Source organism: Oryza glaberrima, chromosome 1 (genome assembly GCF_000147395.1).
Source record: "Oryza glaberrima chromosome 1, OglaRS2, whole genome shotgun sequence".
Taxonomy (NCBI): Eukaryota; Viridiplantae; Streptophyta; class Magnoliopsida; order Poales; family Poaceae; genus Oryza; species Oryza glaberrima.
In genome coordinates, this window is record NC_068326.1 from 16870359 (window position 1) to 16891605 (window position 21247).

Sequence of the window (21247 nt, forward strand, 5' to 3'; positions counted from 1 at the left end):
TCTGTCGCAGGCGTGGAAGCTACGATCCACACAGCCAGGCAGATAGTCGCCCGTACGTGCGCGCGTCCTCCACAAGGTCGTTATATCGGCCGTGGAGCCCCCCGCGCGCGCGCCCACAAGGAGGAGAGACGACGCGGCACGGTAGTAGGGTCACCCACGCCACGATTGGTGCCAAGGGAGCAAAGGCTCACTAGTGCACATGCGGCGGGCGCGCGCAGAAACCATATACGACTACTCGCCTCGTCGCTTAGCTTTCGCTAACAACGGCTACCTTTCCGGTTCGGCTGGCGTCCACCTCGCGCGTGGAATTGGCGTAGTCACGTTCACGTGGCTGCATCTGCATCTGCATCTGCGTGCGCTCCAGATCAATCACACTACGGCCCAGTTTAGTTCCAAAATTTTTTTTTAAACTTTCAACTTTTCAATCACATTAAAATTTTTCTACACATACAAACTTTTAACTTTTATATTACATCGTTTCAATTTCAACCAAACTTCTAATTTTGATATGAAAGGACTAAAAGGAGCCCCGGTCCCCGGTCGCTCCTCGCTGCGCCCGTCGCGCAACAGGAAGAGGGCAAGGGGACGGGGAGGGTCCGGGCCCCGGGCCGCCCGCGGCTGCGGTCCTCGTACATGGAGTACTGTCCTCCTGTATAACAAAGAACTAGGCTAGCTACTTTATTCCTTTGTCTAACTCACTGTGGTTACTAATTGTTTGGCTGTTTGCCACTACCTTCGTCCTATTTTAAGTATAGTTATGTAATATTTTACTGTCCGTCTTATTTAGATAAATTATAATTTTTTTAAAAAAAGTCACACGTAATGTTTTATAATAACGAACAAAGTAATAATCATAATTTTGTTAAAAATAAAACAAACGATCAAATGTTGGAAAAAACAGAATTATTAGGGCATGTACAATGGTCTTTATTAGCGGTCTCTTTTTATTGTCATGCAAGCATATTTGGTGATGTGGAAGAGAAAGAAAGAAGAAAAGAGAAAGATGGTTGTTACGTATGACAACAGCATAGAGTCGACTCTTAGCATTTATTAGGAAATTTTTTATTGCATTGAGTTTAATAAAGTAAAGATGACTAGTAAGAAAATATTTTGGTACATTAATGATTAGAGACCGTATTGTCTTAACTATTGTAACGTGATAGCTTCTAATTAACGTAGGGACCATATCGGTCTCTACCTTTGTACTTGCCCTTACAACTACTTAGGGAATGTTTGGTTAATGGGTTATAGGATCTATCTTGATTTTCGGTGGTACAACACAGGGTTTACCTTTTCGATTCCAAAGTAAAAACCGCTCCTCACCAGTTTACCAAAATCCGACGGAAAACCGGCAAAAACCATCGAATTTTAGTCAATACCATACCGAAACCGGCTAATACTGATTGGTTTTTACAAACGAGACCTAGCGATTTTACGAAAACCGACCGGTTTTCGTGAAATTCCATCGGTTTTTTTAGAATGTTTACTCGAGTTTACTGTTTTAACTTTAAATTTCTTGAAAACGATTTGGATTTTCCTTTGAAATCTGATTAGGTCCCGCATCCTCAAACCTCGATGCCTCGTGGTTCTAACGGGTGCTTGACTGCTTGGAGCCTATACAGGTAAGTAGAGATCAGGCAAAAGTACTACTGCTGGTAGCTGATAGTACTACTACTGAGTACATTATTTCTGTTCCTTGAGCTTAATTGCCATACAATGCCGTTGCAAAAGTGCAAACCCGCCCATTAATTTATTTATTTTTAGATAATGCATGCCCATTAATTAGTATAGCACCGTACGTACTTGATCTAGCCGATATGTGGTGTCGATGATCATGATTACAGCCACGGCTACACGCTTTGCTTGCTAATTAATTTTAGGGTATTCGCTCGTTGGTACCAACTCGTCCAGTACTTTTGCGAGATAGAGATAAAGTGTACGTCGATCTGTTGCTAGAGTCGTCGCGGCCGCGCCCCTGCGCGCGGAGGCAGTGTAGAGTGTGGACACATGTAGATCGATCGCCCTTGGGCCTTGACATTTCTCACTGTACGAACCAGCGTGCAGCAGTGCAAGCTAGCTGCGGAGTGGTCTTGGGGTTGAGTCACATGCCAGTTAGGCCAATCTATCCCAACATGTAAGCAGCATTTTTTAACTTCTCTTGGCTACTAAAAGTATGACTGTCGCCGAGTTTAGTTCTAAAATTTGTCTTCCAACTTTTAACTTGTTTATCACATCATTCTAATTTCAACAAAATTTTCAATTTTAGCGTGAACTAAACACAGCCTATATAGGTCCTGTAACACTTATATGAAGTATTAAATATAGGCTAAAAAATAACTAATTATACAGATTGTGTGTAAATTGCAAGACGAATCTTTTAAGCCCAATTGTTCCATGATTTGACAATATGGTGCTACAGTAAACATTTGCTAATGATGGATTAATTAGGCTTAATAAATTTGTCTCGCAGTTTACATGCGGATTCTGTAATTTGTTTTGTTATTAGATTACGTTTAATACTTCAAATGTGTGTCCGTATATCCGATGTGACACGGTAAAAATTTTCATCCCTGGATGTAAACACAGCCATACATATTGTTAGGGCCCCTTTAAATTGCATGATTGAGAAAACGTAGGAATAGGAAAAACATAGGATTTTGATAAGAATGTAAGTGTAAAACAGAGGATTGCAAAACGCAGAAAAAACACAGGAATGGATGTTTGATTGAACTGCAGGAAAAACACAGGAATTGGATGAGAGAGGTAGACTCAACGGATCCGTTACCAAGAGGTTGAAACTCTTGCTAAATTTCCTCTAAAATCTCTATAGGATTGTCCATTCCACAGGAATTTCAAAGGATTAAATAGGATTCAATCTTTTGTATCAAAGGGCTTCATTGGAAATTTTTCTATAGGATTGAAATCCTCCAAAATTCCTATATTTTTCTTCTAAATCAAAGGGGCCCTTACTACAAAACAACTCTACAAACATTATGTTTCTCCTTTTTTCCCCCTTCTGCAGGGACTATAAAGGGTTTTCTTAAGAAGATCGCACATGCAAACTAACCAATTAAGTTAATCCTGACTAATATAATGGACTGTTTCCCATAAATCAGAAAAACCTTTTCGTAAATTAGACTACAATAATTTGTTTCATGATTGCTAGCAGGAATGAATTGGTTTTCTTTTAATTTGGTAGAGTTTCAAAGATTTCATTCCTGAATAAATAAATGTTTTTGTTAAACATAAAACAATTTAGTAAGTTACTAAAAGGGAGTGTCTAGATTTCTAAGCACGTGAAGTTTTCCAAAAAAAAAAAACCAATCACTTTTCTTATCCCTTTGACATTAATACAATGATTTTCGTCACTCCATTACTTATCACTCTCTACTAGTTGAATAAGAAATTATTCCAACACAAAAATTTACAAAATACACACAAATAATTTAAAAATATTAAAATTAAAGTAAACCATATATAACTATGAAACTGTAGTTAAAATGAACTAAAATTGCACAATGCAAAACACTGCAATTTTAGTCATAGCAATGCGTAAATTTAGATACCTAACGCCTCAAATCTCATAAATCCCTAATAATATAGATAAATAGGTATCTAGCTCCTACAAATTCTTCGAGCTAGAATCGATCTTGCCATATCTTTCTCACCATATCGTTCCTAGAGAAATATATACTCATCTAACTCTAAGAAATCTTTGAGCTTTAACTTCGCCGAATAACCTGAAATGCTTAAAAATAATCAGGCAACCTTCTTACATTGAACAAAAAGCCTTAAGCTCTCAATGCTGAGGCATACGGGCACATAAAAGAACTAAAATTAAGCAAAAATAGAAAAACAACTACTATGCATCTGTCTATTACTTTTATACTAGAAAAAAAAGCTCGTGCCTTACAATAGGTATTATTGTTATACGGTTTAGCTAAGGTGAAATTCACTATAGAAATTTGCTTGGATATTTTTTTTTTACAAAATCAGAAGCTGCAATTAGGAGTCCAATTATCTCATGTTAGCATACGAGTTTTTAAAAAGAGATTTCTTATACGACTCTAACTATATTTCTAAAAGCAAAAGAACTTAAAAACCGACCTAAATACGGATCTGTATTTTCAAAAGTGAACGAGCTTAAAAGCCGACTCAAATACGGATGACGTAACAAAGTATCGATAAAAATATCTTTAATTTTTACAATATTAGATATATGTTTGAAGCATAACAATATTATCTTCGGAGACAGAGCTTACAATAAAAACAGTTTACCAAACATTAACATATCCAAAGATATTATTACCCCAGCACCAAGCAAAAGCCTGAAACCTTTTCCTGGAGCACTGTGTAGCGGGCCCTCCAAGTACCTAACCCGTTTACCAGTCAGTCACCACCCGCTTGGACTTCGATCCCGGTGATGGTGGTGGAGTGCCGACACAAAAACTGCGCCGCTGCCCACTGCAGCATTGCTCCCTCTCGAGGCCCGGTCCACCCCACCACCACCATCCACCGTAGAATAACGTGAGACGTCTCGTTAGTTAGGACGATTCCGGCAAGAAACCACGTAAAAAACCCCGCAAAACCCCCCAAAACCCAAGCGCACACCAAACCAAACCAAAAACAACTCCCCCCCCCCCCCCCCCCCCCCCTTTCCTCCTGCCTTTCACGCTTCTACCCCCTCTTCCTTCCACGCTTCCACACCGAGCCCCGGATTGCGCCAAAACAAAACGGAAGCCTCCCGTTTTTCTCCTTTCTCCTCACTGTGACGCACTAGTCTTCTTCCCACTCGCGGTCGCGGCGAGTACGTACGCGACCGAATGGTGCTCCTCCTGCTGCTCCTGCTCGCGCTTCCGGCGGCGGCGGGCGGGCTGGCGGCGGACGGGCAGGCGCTGCTGGCCTTCAAGGCGGCCGTGCTGCGGGACCCCGAGGGCGCGCTCGCCGACTGGGACGCCTCCACCGCCGCCGACCCCTGCGCCTGGAACGGCGTCTCCTGCGGCGCCGGGTCCGGGGCCGGGGGCGCCGACCGCCGCGTCGTGGCGCTGTCCCTCCCGAGGAAGGGCCTCGTGGGCTCCCTCCCGGCGTCGCCGCTCCCGGCCTCGCTCCGCCACCTCAACCTCCGCAGCAACCGCCTCTTCGGCGAGCTCCCCGCGCCGCTCCTCTCCGCCGCGGCGGGGCTGCAGAGCGTCGTGCTGTACGGGAACGAGCTGTACGGGCCGATCCCGCCGGAGCTCGGCGACCTCCCCTACCTCCAAATCCTCGACCTCTCCTCCAACTCCCTCAACGGCACGCTCCCGCCCGCGATCCTGAGATGCCGCCGCCTCCGCTCCCTCGCGCTCGGCTGGAACAACCTCACCGGCGCGCTGCCGCAGGGGTTCGCCAGGGGCCTGTCGGCGCTGGAGCACCTCGATTTGTCCCACAACCGCTTCTCCGGCGCCGTCCCGGAGGACATCGGCAACCTGTCCAGGCTCGAGGGGACGGTCGACCTCTCGCACAACCAGTTCTCCGGCCAGATTCCGGCGAGCCTTGGAAGATTGCCGGAGAAGGTCTACATTGATCTCACGTACAACAATCTGTCCGGCCCGATTCCGCAGAATGGGGCGCTGGAGAACCGGGGGCCGACGGCGTTCGTCGGCAACCCGGGCCTCTGCGGGCCGCCGCTCAAGAACCCGTGCTCGCCGGACGCCATGCCGTCGTCCAATCCGTTTGTGCCCAAGGATGGGGGCTCCGGCGCCCCCGGTGCTGGGAAGAACAAGGGGTTGGGGAAGGTTGCCATTGTGGCCGTTGTGCTCAGTGATGTGGTGGGGATTCTGATCATTGCACTGGTGTTCTTCTACTGCTATTGGAGGGCTGTTTCCTCCAAGGAGAAGGGGAATGGTGGGGCTGCTGGTTCTAAGGGGTCCAGGTGTGGCAAGGATTGTGGGTGTTTTAGCCGGGACGAATCCGCCACGCCGTCGGAGCACACCGAGCAGTATGACCTCGTGCCGTTGGACCAGCAAGTGAGGTTCGATCTCGATGAGCTGCTCAAGGCATCAGCATTTGTGCTTGGGAAGAGCGGCATCGGGATCGTGTATAAGGTGGTTCTTGAGGACGGGCTTACGATGGCCGTCAGGCGGCTAGGAGAAGGGGGACTGCAGAGGTTTAAGGAGTTCCAGACTGAGGTTGAGGCCATTGGCAAGGTCCGCCATCCCAGCATTGTTACCTTGAGGGCTTATTACTGGTCTTATGATGAGAAGTTGTTGATATATGATTACATCCCTAATGGCAGCCTCTCTGCAGCAATCCATGGTATGCATTACTTATTTGCTGAGTTTCACATGACTGGTCAATTGGCATAAGAAAAGTGCCACAGTAGAATCACATCTTTGCATATATTATGATTTTGGTTTGTTAATTTATTACACTAGGACTCAAGGACACTAATTAGGTATGCTTTTGGCCAATAACTCTTCACTCTGCTCTAGAAATTAGTACTAGGAATTCAATTTGGATGAACTTCGTCATTTTGCTAGGCGTTTTTTATGCTACCAGCTTATGCAAATTCAGTTCATTCATTCTGAAATAGACTTTTGCTAGTTGGCTGATTCTTATTTTCTAGGATTAGTGCCATGAGCACTCTCTCTGTTCTAAAAAAGTGAGCATTAATTTCAAGCAAGTGATGCCATCACTAAATACTAATACGGTTCGGTAATTTTTTTTATCGGTTTCAGGTAAACCTGGGACAATGACATTCACACCATTGCCATGGGATGGACGTCTAAAAATCATGCAAGGGGTTGCAAAGGGGCTATCTTTCTTGCATGAATTTAGCCCTAAAAAGTATGTCCATGGGGACTTAAGGCCAAATAATGTCCTCCTTGGATCAAACATGGAGCCATACATATCAGATTTTGGACTCGGACGGCTTGCAAATATTGCTGGAGGATCACCTTTCACACAATCAGATCATGCTGGTATAGAGAAAGCTCAGAGCCAGCAGTCCGATGCCTCGGTGAGCCCTCTTGTGGGCAAAGGATCATGCTATCAAGCACCAGAAGCACTGAAAACACTGAAACCATCTCAGAAATGGGATGTATACTCCTATGGTGTGATCTTGCTGGAAATGATCACCGGCAGATCGCCGGTTGTTCTCTTGGAGACTATGCAGATGGACCTTGTGCAATGGGTGCAGTTCTGTATTGAAGAAAAGAAACCATCTGCCGATGTGCTCGATCCTTCTCTCGCCAGAGACTCTGAACGGGAAGATGAGATGATCGCAGCACTGAAAGTTGCTCTCGCTTGCGTTCAGGCCAATCCAGAGCGAAGGCCCTCTATGAGGCATGTCGCAGAAACCCTGGATCAACTCAATGGTTCAGGCTAGAAAAGTAGTATCATGGAAGGCGGTCATTTTATAGAGCATTTGATGGTTGTACAGCTCAAGGAAGGCAAGGAAGCTTAGGGGACTCAAGCTTCATCAGTTCGCTATGTAAAATTGTCATTTTCGCAGGACCCTCAGATTCTGCTCCGCTCTTAACATGTTAGATAGCCTTTTTCTGTTAGCTTGCTATCATGAGTTATGACTATTGTGCTTGCCTATAAGTCATGGGAATGGGTGAATTTAACTGTGTATGCTTGCAGCTTGCTCTCTGATAGTCTGAATGAACAAGAACTGATAGGATTATATGGAGCACTTTGTTTGGAGAACAGAGCCACGGATGATAGTTAAAACCCCCCTTATCAACCAGGAAGGTATATGTATTTAGTACTAAAAAAAATCAATGATGCCACATCGCTTTTGCTGAGAGGGCCCATGTAAGAATTTCTAAGGCCAAATAGAAGTACACCACATGTACAGCACAAAGCCACAAAGTAAAACCACTCTGGCACTTGGCCATAATCTATTCCATCTAACGGTGTGAATGTTACTGTAGGGATCTGGTTGTTGTTCCTTCAAGAACCTGTTCAGAATTCAGATACCTTGAATTTTCCTTGTGAAGTTGTTGCATTTTTCACTAGCAGCACATGATGTGGAATTCTGTTTCCATCTACATCAATTCTAGTGGAGTTAACATCCATCTCTCTCTCTCTGGTTGTTGCGAACAGTTTCACTGGAATTTATTGTTGTGGATCTGGGTAGGGGCATGGAGGAGCTGCAAGCATGCAAAGCATGGTCCCTTGGTGTACTTGAACCAGAACAGCCGTGGGGCTGTGTTCCCCTTCAGGACCAGGTCGCCCTAAAAAGGGTACTATCATGCTCATGCATGTGCACTGTCCTCCGTACTCCATAGCACGCATGAGGAGAAATCATGAGGCACACGCGTCGGTTCATTTACTACTACTATTCGTTAATACTAGGGTTTAGGGAAGCGATGGATCTATCTCTAAGCTTTGTTTGTTGCGGTTGCCACTTGCCAGTTAGTATCATCCTATCAGTGAGTGACTGGTTATGATCGTACGGGTTGTAGTAGGAGTAGCGGTGAGCTGCTGGTGCTTTCTTGAGTCTTGACTAGTGGTCATTGAGGATTGGGATCAGGTGCAGTCCCAACTACAACTGCACGTTAGGAACTGGACAAGATCTTAATCCATTCAATTTTTCAATGAAAGGTCTAGATTAAATGCTACAGTAGCCTTGATATAATATTTTTTGTTGGATTATTTGAATGAACAGTGTTCTATTAAATTTGGGCCTTTGGATTTGCATCCTACAGTCATGGTATAACTGCCTAAGTTGCAGTCATAGTAAGGATTGCATAGGAACCAAATCCGGTCATTGAATGTTGCCTGGAAGAGAAATTGAGCTGGCGATGATTACAACTATTCTCGATCATAAAAACGGAACCGCTAAATGGCTGTTAATAGAAATTGAGATCAAAATCTTTTGTAAGTTTCTAACCTTAGGATTCACGTTATGATTATATTCGTGCTTCGGCCACTTAGCTTTTTCTCTTTCAACTTCGGCGATCAGTTCTCCTCAAGCTCGATAGTGACTGGCGGTGGCTCGAGGGGTAGGGGTGGAAGGGGGGAGATCGTCAGGCTTAGAGGGATGGTTTGGGAGACAATCTCCTGGTGGTGGATTGTGGGCATAGGCGGGAGGCGACGTCGGAGCCACTGGGATGCAGGAGAGCGGTCGACCAACGTTGGCAGTGGGGGCGAATCGAAGCTTGTGGTTAGGAGGTAGATCCGCTGACGTGCAACCACCGAAGATGGAGAAGACGACGGGGCCTTGCCACCGGCTTGTGGAAGAGAAAAAGGGACGGGGAAGAAGCAGGCGAGGGGCCTCACCGGTGCCGTTGACTCCTTCCATCTAGCCAGCGAGACCGGGCGGTGAAAGCATCGCGTAGACACGTGCTAGCTCACGACTCGCAAATGGCGGGGTGCTAGGAATGACGAGAGGAGAGAGGACGGGTGAGGCCGTGAGGGTTAGAGGTATAATTGCACTAATCTTAAAACAATCCAACGTTTTAGAATTTACATGATTTATAATGTGTTTTCTGTCAAATAGGCTGAAATCTCTCACACTGTACACAACCTAAATCTTTGTAGCTAACTAAATTAGCCAACTCACGAGCAAACTTTATCACACCCTCTTCCAATTTGGCAATAATATTTGGTTTTCTGCTATAGCACCGCACTACCTGGATCGGTTTTCCTGTGTTGTAGCAAGCAAATGAAGCACTATCGAGCAGTTTGATGCAATAAACACACAGGCATTTCTCTAGTCCATTCGGACGCTGGCTGGCGCTGAGCCCTCCCAACATGCACGCGATGTGAGGGCCTCTGCTATTGCTCCACACTGGACTGCTCGTCAAGAAGAAAGCACAAATGACAGCTCCTCCAATACCAGCCTGCAGCTTCGCCCGTTTCATGACGGAACGTACGAGCCATCAACAACGTTCACCTTCGCCTAGCCAAGCTTCTTGGCGTCTCCCAACAATTGCACGAAAATTCCTCTAGATATACTCCCAAGAAACCACTAGTTGCAAGGAATTAAAAAGCGGCAGAAGCCAAATCTCTCCCTCAATAATATGCAAAGCTCTACGTCGGTCTCAGGGTCTCTTCAGATTAATACCAAAATAAATATTTTCAAAATTTGGCAATATCAAAATTTTAGCAAATTGACAACATTGTCAAATTGTGATAGAATAGGCTCAATATAATGTTAGCAAAATTACATAGATTTACCAATATTTGACAACAAACTAAATATAGTCACATGATTACCAATTTTAACAAATAATGATATGGTTTAAAATAATATAAATCTGAACATGCCGTCAGTCTCTATCGGACATGCCAGCTCAAAGGGTCAAGCATGCGACGCGGACTAGGTTAATTAGGAAAATGTACATCGAAGGTCCCTCAACTTTTCATCAAGTTACAAAATCGTCTCCCAACCGCAAAACCAGATATATGATATTCCTCAACTTACAAAAACCATTCATTTGAGGTCATTCGGTGGATTTTACCTCGGTTTTGACCGACGTGGCTGCTGTGTCAGCGTGAGACCCACGCGTCCAGGGCCAGACTTAGAGGGGGGCGAGCGGTGCAGCCGCTCTGGGCCCCCAAAATCGCATGGCCCCCACCCCCCACCCCCCTCCCACCTCCCCCATACCCAGGCACGAGGCCTGGCCCAAGAACAGAAGGCGAAGCATCGATGCGGAAGGCGAAGCGGCGAACGCGTGAATCGCGATCAGAAACAGAAGAGAAAGAAAGAAACGCGTGAATGCGTGATTGCCGCCGCACTCGTCGGAGTGTCGCACCTCTCAGGGCATGTTCATTGATAGAGACGAGTATGATCTCTTAAACAATAAAAGATTATTTAGAGACGTGTCTTTACAATAGTTGAGACGACAAAAGCTCTAATCATTAACTCAAAAAATATTCCTTTTGTTAATATTCTTTCCATTTCTTTATCCTCATGCAACCATATTTCCATATTATAGTGATTTTTTTTGCGGGGTCCATATTATAGTGATTAATAGTCGTTGTTAAGCATAACAACGATGTTTTGTCTCTACTCTTTCTCTTTCTACCATATCAACAAGTATTTCTAATTAGCAACGCTAAGAGACCATTATTGACAACCATTGTACATGCCCTCAGCCGTCACCCGTCGCACCAGGCCGCCAGTTGCCGCACCAGCAGCCCGCTCTGCTGCTGCTCCCGTCGCGCCGCCGCGGCGCCACCTGCTGTGCCCAACGCCCGTCGGCCGTCGCGGCGTCGCGGTCGCGCCAGTGGCCGGGCACGTACGGCGTAAGGCGATGTATTAACAGGCCAGAGAGAGTCGTCGGCTAGATTCGTGGTACGGCGCTTGACGTAATCCCCAGGGAGGCAGGGAGCCCTGCGAACAGAACAACTAACAAGCAGGTAGTCAACTAGTCACTCATCACTCATTCTGTGTATTATCAAGTTAGCTAACTTGTTGCCTTGTTTGATTGAATGATGGCTTCTGTTTGATCCATCGAAATATCGAATCGTCCTCATCTCTCCTTCGTCGAATGTATATGCAGCGTGAATTATTTCTGAAGTGTGAACACGCCGCAGCCCCTGCTTTTAAACGCTTGCGATCAACCAATTGGTAAGATTTTAAATTTAGATTTGTAATTTTATAGTGTAATTTTTATGAGTTAAGCCACTATAATAATATTTTTTTTCAATTATTAGGCCATGTCATCGAGAAATTATTGGATGAAATTGATATTGGTACCCTTATCAATGACTTCGTTAGAAGAAATTTTTTAGGTAACATAAACAATGTCTTATTGATTATTATTATATAGTAGTAATGTTAAAAACTCCTACGTTTAGTTTCACACCGGGGCCCTGAAAACTCAGGACCGGCCCTGCACGTGTCAGCCTCTTCTTCCCTTCTCCCTCTCCACCTCTCTTCCTCTCTCTCCTCCCCTCTCCATGGGCGGCGACCGGCGAGGAAGAAGCTGAGCATGGCAGGCCGCCGGATGGGGAGGAGGTCAGCGGGGCGAGGCGGCAGAGGAGGAGGTCTGGCGGTGGCGACGGGGGAGAAGGGGACTCCCCACGCCAGCTACAACTCCAGCCAGCAGAAGAACCGCAAGTCGCGCCGCTTCATGGCCCTCCCTATGCCAACGCCGCCACAGCAAGCCACCACCGCCAGACGCCCCGAGCTCCTGTGAGCTCACCGGCGACGGCGACTGCCAGCGGAGAGAGGTAGGAGCGGCAGGAGTGAAGGAGGCCCACGGGTGGTGAGGTGACGCTGCCCTCACCAACGACATGTATAGTGTGATTTCAGAGAGCGAGATGGGTGCGGGCGGATGATGGTGGCGAGAGAGAGATGGATGTGGCGGCGATGACGACGACGATGATGACAACATGCTGATGGATGCGACGCTCCGTGTCGGGCTCGTGGCACCTAGGTGGCGACTTGGATGGAAACGGCGCTCCACGTCGAACTCAAGGCAGAGAGGGAGGGGAGTGGAGGGGAAGAGCAGTGAGACGGCTGCATCCCTTCACACGGCGGCGATAGAGCAAAGGGTTTGGAAGCTGGGGGAACTCGACAACTCGACTTAGGCTGAGGCAGAGGTGGCAGAACGAAGAGGATATGGATGGGGCGGCGGCGAGTCTCTATGGCAGCCGTCGTGCTCCTCAGTCCTCCCATGGCTAGCATGGCTCCGACCCCTCTCTTTGCGACGCCGGTCAAGCTTTGTGCCGCCGACGTATAGCTCCTCCCCCGCCGGTCGAGCCCGTCGCACTGGCCTACTGCGCCTAGCCTGCCGGCCGCCACCCGTGGAGAGGAGAGGAGAGAGGAAGAGAGGTGGAGAGAGGAGGGGAAGAAGAGGCTGATGTGTAGGGCACACGTGGGTTCCACATTGAGTCAGCTGTCACATAGGATAAAACCGAAGTCAAAACCGCCGAGGGACCTAGTTTGCACTGGTTTTGTAAGTTGAGGAATACATTGTATCCGGTTTTACGGTTTAAGGACGATTTTGCAACTCGGTTGGACAAGTTGAGGGATCTTCGGTGTACTTTTTCCGGTTAATTAACCAGTGGCAAGTGGTGGGCCTAGGCAGGCCGGCCCAGATCACACACCGGGCCGAGAGCTCTCCTTGGTTCCAGCCCACTAGCCCAGGGGGTGTGCGCGCGGGCCTTGGATTTCCCTCTCGCGCGAGTTTGACTGCAAGAGAGCCGCTTGGGTGCGATCGTTTCAGCGGTGCCGGTGGAATGTTAGCTGCACGTAAAACGAAAAATACGATTAACATATAATTAATTAAGTATTAATATATAATTTTTTTAATAAATAAATTTGTTGGATTTTTTAACAACATTTTTATAGAAAGTTTTCGCACGAAATATACCGTTTAGTAGTTTAAAAAATGTGCTAACGGAAAATAAGGAGAATCTAATCATGAAAAGCTGAAACGATCGCACCCTAAAAGGATCCGGAAGCCCGGAGAAAGCCACCAATTGATTCGAGCTGTGACGATGGAGATCAGATTCATCTTTTTCTTCGGCAAGTTAAACATTCACCGATGAGCCCCGGTCCAATCGCTTACTAGATCTCACATGTTTACGCGACCTCAACCACACTCACGTAGTAGACATAATTGAGATATAGGCCTTCTTTGGCACAACTTCATATCCAAGATTTCATGGAGCTAGGTATTTTTAGCTCCACAAATCCATCGATCTGGATCTACGATTACATATATAACATTTGAATAAATCAATTATTTTTATTTTAGATGAAATTTAAAATTTTAAACCACTATAATTTAACATATAAACATCAAATATACCATGGATAGATCTAGAGCTCTGCCAAACATATTGTAATATTATGGTTTTCATTAAATTTTATGGTTGTACCATACATGCAGCCTTAAGAGTTCACATTTGTATCATCGAGGATATATCTTATAGGATTAGTATCACTCATATTTTATGGCGATATCTGAGAAATACAGGTTTAACAATAGCATTATAGAGATACCATCGAGAGTTTTACACAAGCCACGTACGTGGCCACAAGCAGTCTTGGGCTCTTGGCAGCTGGCAAATGTCTCAAACATGGGTTACATGGTCATATATGGTCCACTGGCCTTCATGGACCAACTACATTGGCCTATGCAGTCGATCATGCCCTTATATGTACTGGCATTACTATATCATTGATTTTCCTGGACGCCCCCTCATTTTGTTTCCGTGCGGTCCGTAAGTGAAACCACACAGAAAAATGGAGAAACCGGCACAGTCCATCGCCCGCACAGGAAAATCATTTTCGTGTGCGGGTCACCTAATAGACCCGCACACGAAAATAGCCAATCCGCTGATATCCTCGCGCGCGCGCCCCTCCACCCACTGCCTTCTCTCTCACCTCACTCTCTCCCTCTTTGGCTCTCTCCCACTCCACTCTCCTCTCACTCCTCTCCTCTCCCGGCCGGCCAGCGGCGGCCCCTCCCTCCCTCTCCCTCGCTCTCCCTCGGCTGTGGGCGGGGAGAAGGGCGGCGACAGCGGCGGCGGTGGGCGACCACGGCGGCGCGTGGATCCGGAGGCGCGCGGCATGGTGCGGCGGCAGCGACCCCTCCCTCTCCCTCGGCTGCGGGCGGGGAGACAGGCGGCGACAGTGGCGACGGCGCGCGGCATGTGAGCAGCGGATCCGGCGGCGGCGGCCCCTCCCTCCCTCTTCCTCGCTCTCCCTCGGCTGCGGGCGGGGAGAAGGACGGCGACAGCAGCGGCGGCAAGCGACCACGACGACACGCGGCCCCTCCCCTACCTCCCCTTGCAGATTCGGCGGCGGTGGGACGGAGGCGGATCTGGAGGTGCGGTGGCATCAGCGGCGGCCAGCCGGCGTCGGGTGAGTTTATTCTCCTCCCCTCCCTCTCCCTTGGCTCCCTTCCCGGCGTCTTCGGCCAGCGACTATGGATCTGGCGCCGGCGACGGGAGCGGGTGGCGGATCGATAGCGGCGGCGGCGGATTAGAGTTAGGGTTTTCTTTTCTTTTTTTTTTGTTTCAATTTTTTATTTTCTCGTGCGGGTGAGGCACCCGCACGCGAAAATTGCGATTTTCCCAGATCCGAAGCCGCGTGCGGGCCGCCCACCCGCACGCAAAAATCAAATTAGCTGCACGCAAAAATCGCTTGTGTAGTAGTGTGGAGAAGTGATCGGTACAACTAATATTAAGCAAGGAAGATCTCTTTGATATCCCGTTAGTATAAAGTTACTTCTAATATAAAGTTGCACTTGCTTATATACTACTGGAAAACTGATCTTTCGTGGGTCATGCAGAAACCACATTAATCCTGGTTCAAATAGGATCCTGGTTAAAAAAGACGTCAGGCTATAAGATGTAGTGTGTCAGGTCTCCATTATCTTTAGTCCTGGTTAGTTATACCAACCGGGACAAAACATAAAAAAAAAATCGCGCCAAGCCGCATGCCTCCTTGCCTCATCTTATCTCTTTGACTCCTTTGCACGCCTCCTCCTCTTCCTTATTCCTTCGTAGCTCCTCCTCCACTCCTCCTCCCGGCTTGCTTTGCTTGCTTCCCCTCCTCCCCTTCCCCTCTCCATCGGCAGAGATGATGGCGACGGCGGGCGGCGGGAGTGGGCGGTGGGTGGCTGGCGCCCGAGGCGGCGGCGCACGGCTCGCCGAGCCGCCGAACCCCCTCCTCCTCTCTCCCATTGCCGCCGGCGAGGAGGATGAGAAGCAAGAGCAAGGAGAGAAGAGAATAAAGAAAAAAATGTGGATGATTTTGTTGTAGATTTTTTAGATGTTTGTTGTAGATTTTGTGGATGATTTTGTTGTTGTATTTGATTTGTGATGTTAATTTTGATGTTGTTCTATTCGACCTGTGGTGTTGGAAAAATAATTTTGATGTTGTTGCATTCGATCTGTCACGTTGAAGAAAAACTATGAAAAAAAAACAATATGCAAGCAGCTTAAAAACAATGAAAAAAAGAAAAAAAAACTTTCCTGGTTGGTAACACCAATGGAGGGACTAAAGATGGATCTTTAGTCTCGGTTATTTTAACCGGGACTAAAGATACCCATCTTTAGTCCTGGATTTGGGATCCCGGTTTGTAACCCGGGACTAAAGGGGTTGCAAACTGGACTGAAAACCACTTCCCCAACAGTGATAGGAGCTTGTTTTTCTTTGGAAAAACCCTGACCAAGCTTAATAAACCATCTGGAATATTTGTATACATTTACAAGTTTGGAGAAACTACAATTCCGAGAAACAATTGGTTGGTAGCCAACTTTCGAGGATCCAGAAAGTGAGTTTCCTAGTTTCAAACTTCCAATTCATTTTCTGGCTTCTATATTTACAACTTCATAGAATCTAGGTGTGTATCTTAACTATTTAAGATGCAGCTACTAGAAGTTCCCCACGTAGAATCAAAATTGCTCCCCATATAGCCATACGATCCGCATAATGTATTTTTTCTACCTTGAGATTCTCACCATATTCACCAGCAACCCAGTTCGACGTTGCCACCATTAGAGCAAGTAAGTATAATAAGATGGTATAAACATGCTATAAGCGTTGCCACATTAGGTTTGTGTTGAGTTGGAGGGGAAGAGAGAAGAAGCGGGCTATCGATCTGTAGTATGGGCTCATAGAAGCTCTGTGAGATAATGAGGTGGGCCAGGGTATTAATGATTGAGTGAATGCTTGTTTGGGCCAACTTTTATCGCTAAAGCTTCATTTAATTTGGACTATCCTATGGATTACCTTCTCAATTTGGTGCCAACTTTACATTTGTTGCCATTTGATTTGTCCCCACTCTGTTTTTTTTAAGCCATGTCTAACTGCTCTTTCATCAAAAGTATTGTATGTTGTTGGTATTTCTTACGACCTTCACCTTCGGGTGACCCCAAAAGGATATCGAACTCAGGGATGTGTAATCTAGACTATATCCAAGAACAACAACTATTGGTAGGCTAGCTAGGTTAGAGAGGACTTTTATGTGTTTTATTTATCTAAGATAAGTTAAATGTAATTTCCTATATGTTGCTTCAGGCATTGACCCCTGCGGATCTGCCAGTGTGGTTCCGGCTATAGCTCTATGATGTATCCGAACGTGGAGGATTGCTAGGACGATATTCAGGGCTATCACCACTTGTTGTCTACCTCTGACAAATTCGTAGGATACACAACAAACAAAGGTAATCTCTAACCTAAACATCATGCCTAAGTTACTAATTACTACTCTAATACTTGCGCAGGAACTTCCTTGTTTATATATAAAGTCCTAGTTCTAGAACACTTAGTACGAATACTAAACAATGAACCCGCAAAGATGGAAATCTATCTCATTTGGACTAAATAATTAAATTACATAAGAAAGGATCCCAAATATTAACTTTATAGAAGAAGTTTCTCCGAACCCGGAGTAGAGTGTACCGACAGCTCCTGTACTTCTCCAGAAATTCCTCCTAGAAAGCTGCAAAGTCGGAGAGAGTGCCAAACTTTCGGGCACTCCTCTACTGTTTCCCCTCACTCTCTACCTATTTTCTAGTAAGAAGAAGTAACTAAGTCTAGATAGGAAGAAGAGTGTACTCCAAAGAGTTGTATGTGTGTGTGTTGAGAGTGACTTGTGCTCCTTTTATAGGGCCATATGATGGTTGTAATGGCAGTAACTATCGTGGAACCCGATGTAACCGTCATTGGGGCGCCATCAGGAGCGTACACGTGGAAGCAGATGGCGAGAGGCGCCGATGTCGGTTCGGCCGACCTTGGTGTTCGACCGAACTTCTGGACCGCCTCCTGACCACTCCTTTGGCAGGGGGCTGCCTGGTGGGCTCCCAACATGTTATACCTTGGTTCGGCGCAATTCTAGGTGGTTTTGTTTGACATGTGAGCCCTCCAATCTGCGCAATCGCGTTCTGATTGTCCAGAGGTGTATTTTATCGCATGACGGGTGTGTTTTCTTCAGAAAATACCGGCATACACATATTTCACCAACACTAGTGAAAATGATTAGTAATAATCCCTACTACTAAGTTGGATATCATATTTCATTTCATTATATGTAGGCATTGACGGTTCGATATTATGATTTAATAACCATCAACACATGTGCATGCATGGGAGCGTTCATCAGTGTGCTAGAGTCAACGTGTTCGAGGTCGTTATAGCGTTGAACAAAGTGGTTTGGTGTGGCTCAAATTACAACAATGGCATATTACCTAGTCTAAAGTAATACAGGGGTGGTCCAAATTAAAACTTTGACAATAAAGCATTAGGGGGTGAAAGCGAATCGGATAATATATATCCAATCCGGCCCGCTCGGAATCCATCCAAAATGAGGATATATATAGTATGGGTTTATAGAAATCTAGCGGATGTGGATAAAGTTTGATGCGGATGTAGTACCTCTAAAATCCGACGGGTGCGGATTATCCAACATTTTTTTATCGGATTATCCGTTAGGCCATTTGCCGGATAATCCGAAATAGTTAACTTGTGTAACCACTCTATCTATTACATACAACATAAGACATCCTATCAAATTGCCTACTTTATTAAATGGAAAGAGTCTAAATTACCCCTAAACTATTGCGTCAATCCAAATCACCCTCTAAACTACAAAACCAGACATTTGACACCCTCAAATCTTCAAACAAGACGAATAAACCCTCTCCGTCAGGTAGAAGGTTCACATACAAGTAAGGTAAATGACCAAAACTACATAAAGAAGAATATGTCATTAATGTATAAAGTCTTACAGGAGAGGGAAGAGCTACTAGAACCATACCCGAATTCTCCAAAAGACTTGAAGAACTAAAGAGACTATTCTAATTCTAACTCTACTAGCACTAGAACAAAGTATGTAAACTAAGAGAACTTTTTCACTTGAATCCTTCTTGGTGTGTGTTGAAATGGAGGAGGAGATGGCCTTTTATAGCTGCTCAACGACGGTTCGAGCGTTAATACCGGCCACAGCCGTCATTGGGAGGTCGGTTGTAACCGCCTTCAGCTTGGGCCTGGGCCAGCGGAGCCAGGACGGGGTTGGACGACCCCTAACAGGTCCTCCTAGCCCAATGCTTCCTCCTGGACTTTGTTTAATGGATCCTCCGCCTAGCGGCATGTGGTTGGGCCCATCCATCCATATGTCTGCCACAAGTCGGGCTTTGATTGGTTAAACGATGAATTTCCATCATTTCTCCTCAATTTATAAAGTAATCTCCTGTATACAAATAATTTGCCAAGTACAAGTGGAATTAGATTATTTCTAAATAAATATGCTTGCAAGAATTGCTAGTTCTCCATTATTTCTGGAAGTATTGATGGTTGAAATTGGTCTATAATGACCGTCAACATGTATTTAATAAAATCCGTTTCTCTTCCGTAGGTCTTATCTATTTAATATCTTGTAGTATCTTTTTTTTACTCTTGCATACTAGTCTTTTGCATGAAAAATCCCAAGTCTACAATCAGGGCATAGCAAAAACAAACAATGACAAACATGCATTGTAACCCGTATGATGCCCATGAAATTTTATTGTTGATGATTCCTTTATCGTAATGAAAATATGTGTGCAATTAATGTAGTTTGTGGTTTGTTTAAAGTAAAATAGATTTTATTTGTTAAGCACCAACTTAATTTGCATGATTTGAAAATTAACTTACAGCTCAGAGCCATTAGGCCATGATGTGTTGGCCATAATGTGTTTGTGTAACTTCTTCTACTACCAAAATAAAATATGGTAGAACATTTATTAGGTGCTAAAAGAAAGGAATTTAGAAGTTTTTATTATTTCAGAAAGAGAGATTTGTTTTTAGTTTACCTCATTTCTCGGGATAACTTGGCTAGCTAAACCTCATTTTGAGTTTTTATGAAAAAGGAAAACAAAATTTTAGAATGAAAATGTATTTTGACGCTTCATTGAAGTAAAATTTTGAAATTTGGGTATGTTACAAACAATGTAATAATCTGGCTAGGGGTGAAAACGATACGTAAATTACTGAATGGACAGATACCGTTTCCACAAAATTAATATAATAATAATAATATTTTTACCGACTATTATGATATATAAAATTTAGTTTTTTAAATTTCTGTCAGTGTCTCTTTAAATTTAACACTAGATAGTTTAAATTCATAAATATGAAAATGTTACGACCGTTTCCACAAAATAATAAAATAATGATATCGTGTCTGACCATTTCCAACTGTTTTACTAATGATCGTTGCTAGTTAAGCTAATCAAATCTTCACGCGCATTGCCCCATTGTACATGTGCGCTTCTTTTGCATCAAACCCCAGTAGCATACGTAATTGATTTGCTGCAGCCCACTTGGTTTACACAACTTTGGAAAGAATAAATCAGTAGCATACTTCATCTATCCTAAAATAAATTAATCTCATGCTAGGACGAGAATAGTTCTTATCCAATTCATCGTATTATGATATGTCACATCCAAATACAAGGTTGACTTACTTTGGGAAGCAGAAATTATGTAATTATAGATGTATTAGTCACATAAAAAAATATCTCTCCTTTAACGCGCAAAAAAGGGTGATGCCCGTGAAGGGTTTGATGTGGTGCCATAGAGGTCAGAAGAAAGCGACGAGAGACATATACTCCTCTGTTAAGAGAAAAAATAATGAGTAAATTGCACTTACGGTGCAACAACACTTGGCAGGTAGGTGTAATTTGGTGCAATAACTTGAAAAATGAATGTTCTAGTGTAACATCTTGGTAGGAAGGTGCAATTTAGTATAAGAACTTTATAAGTGATCGTATAAATACAACAACTTGTAAGGTAGGTAGGATTTTGATACAATAAATTAAGAAGTTATGTGACAACTTAATTATTTAGAGCATTTTTTATATAAATTCAAAATTTTAAGTACTTATTTTGACAATATACTAGCATGGATCTATATAAATATTTTTATATTTTTATCCTAATAACTAATAACTAAAAGTCAATTAAACTGGATTAAGAAATTATTATATTTCAGTTGATAATTGAGAAGATGAAGAAAACAAAAAATTCTTAAAGGTAATTGGATGTAAATTGTATGTGCAACATAATTCTTAAAGATTAAATTCATATATAAGGTAATATCCGTATGATCAGTGTGTATTGGCATACTGACATGGTGAAAAATCTCATCTAGCATATGCTTAGCTAAATTGATTCAATAAAATACTAATTATTAAGTTCTTGTACTAGAACATACCCACTTGTCAAGTTGTTTCACTCGGATGTTCAATTCTAAAGTTCTTGCACTATATTGCACCCACCTGCTAAGTTGTTGTATCGTAGGTGCAATTTACTCAG

At 44.6% G+C, this 21247-nt stretch overlaps 1 protein-coding gene across 1 annotated transcript; it reads left to right on the forward strand.

The window, feature by feature from the left end:
• The first annotated feature begins 4669 nt into the window (after positions 1 to 4669).
• LOC127760598 (receptor protein kinase-like protein ZAR1) lies at positions 4670 to 7669 on the forward strand. The gene is made up of 2 exons (XM_052284880.1): positions 4670 to 6291; positions 6714 to 7669. Exons 1-2 carry the CDS (start codon positions 4824 to 4826, stop codon positions 7361 to 7363), a joined length of 2118 nt encoding a protein of 705 aa, XP_052140840.1. The 5' UTR covers positions 4670 to 4823; the 3' UTR covers positions 7364 to 7669.
• The last annotated feature ends 13578 nt before the right edge of the window (positions 7670 to 21247 follow it).

Coding starts and splice junctions, on each gene's coding strand:
- LOC127760598 (XM_052284880.1), top strand. CDS start 4,824: ATGGTGCTCCTCCTGCTGCTCCTGCTCGCGCTTCCGGCGGCGGCGGGC. Junction 6,292..6,713: donor CCTCTCTGCAGCAATCCATG/GTATGCATTACT, acceptor TATCGGTTTCAG/GTAAACCTGGGACAATGACA.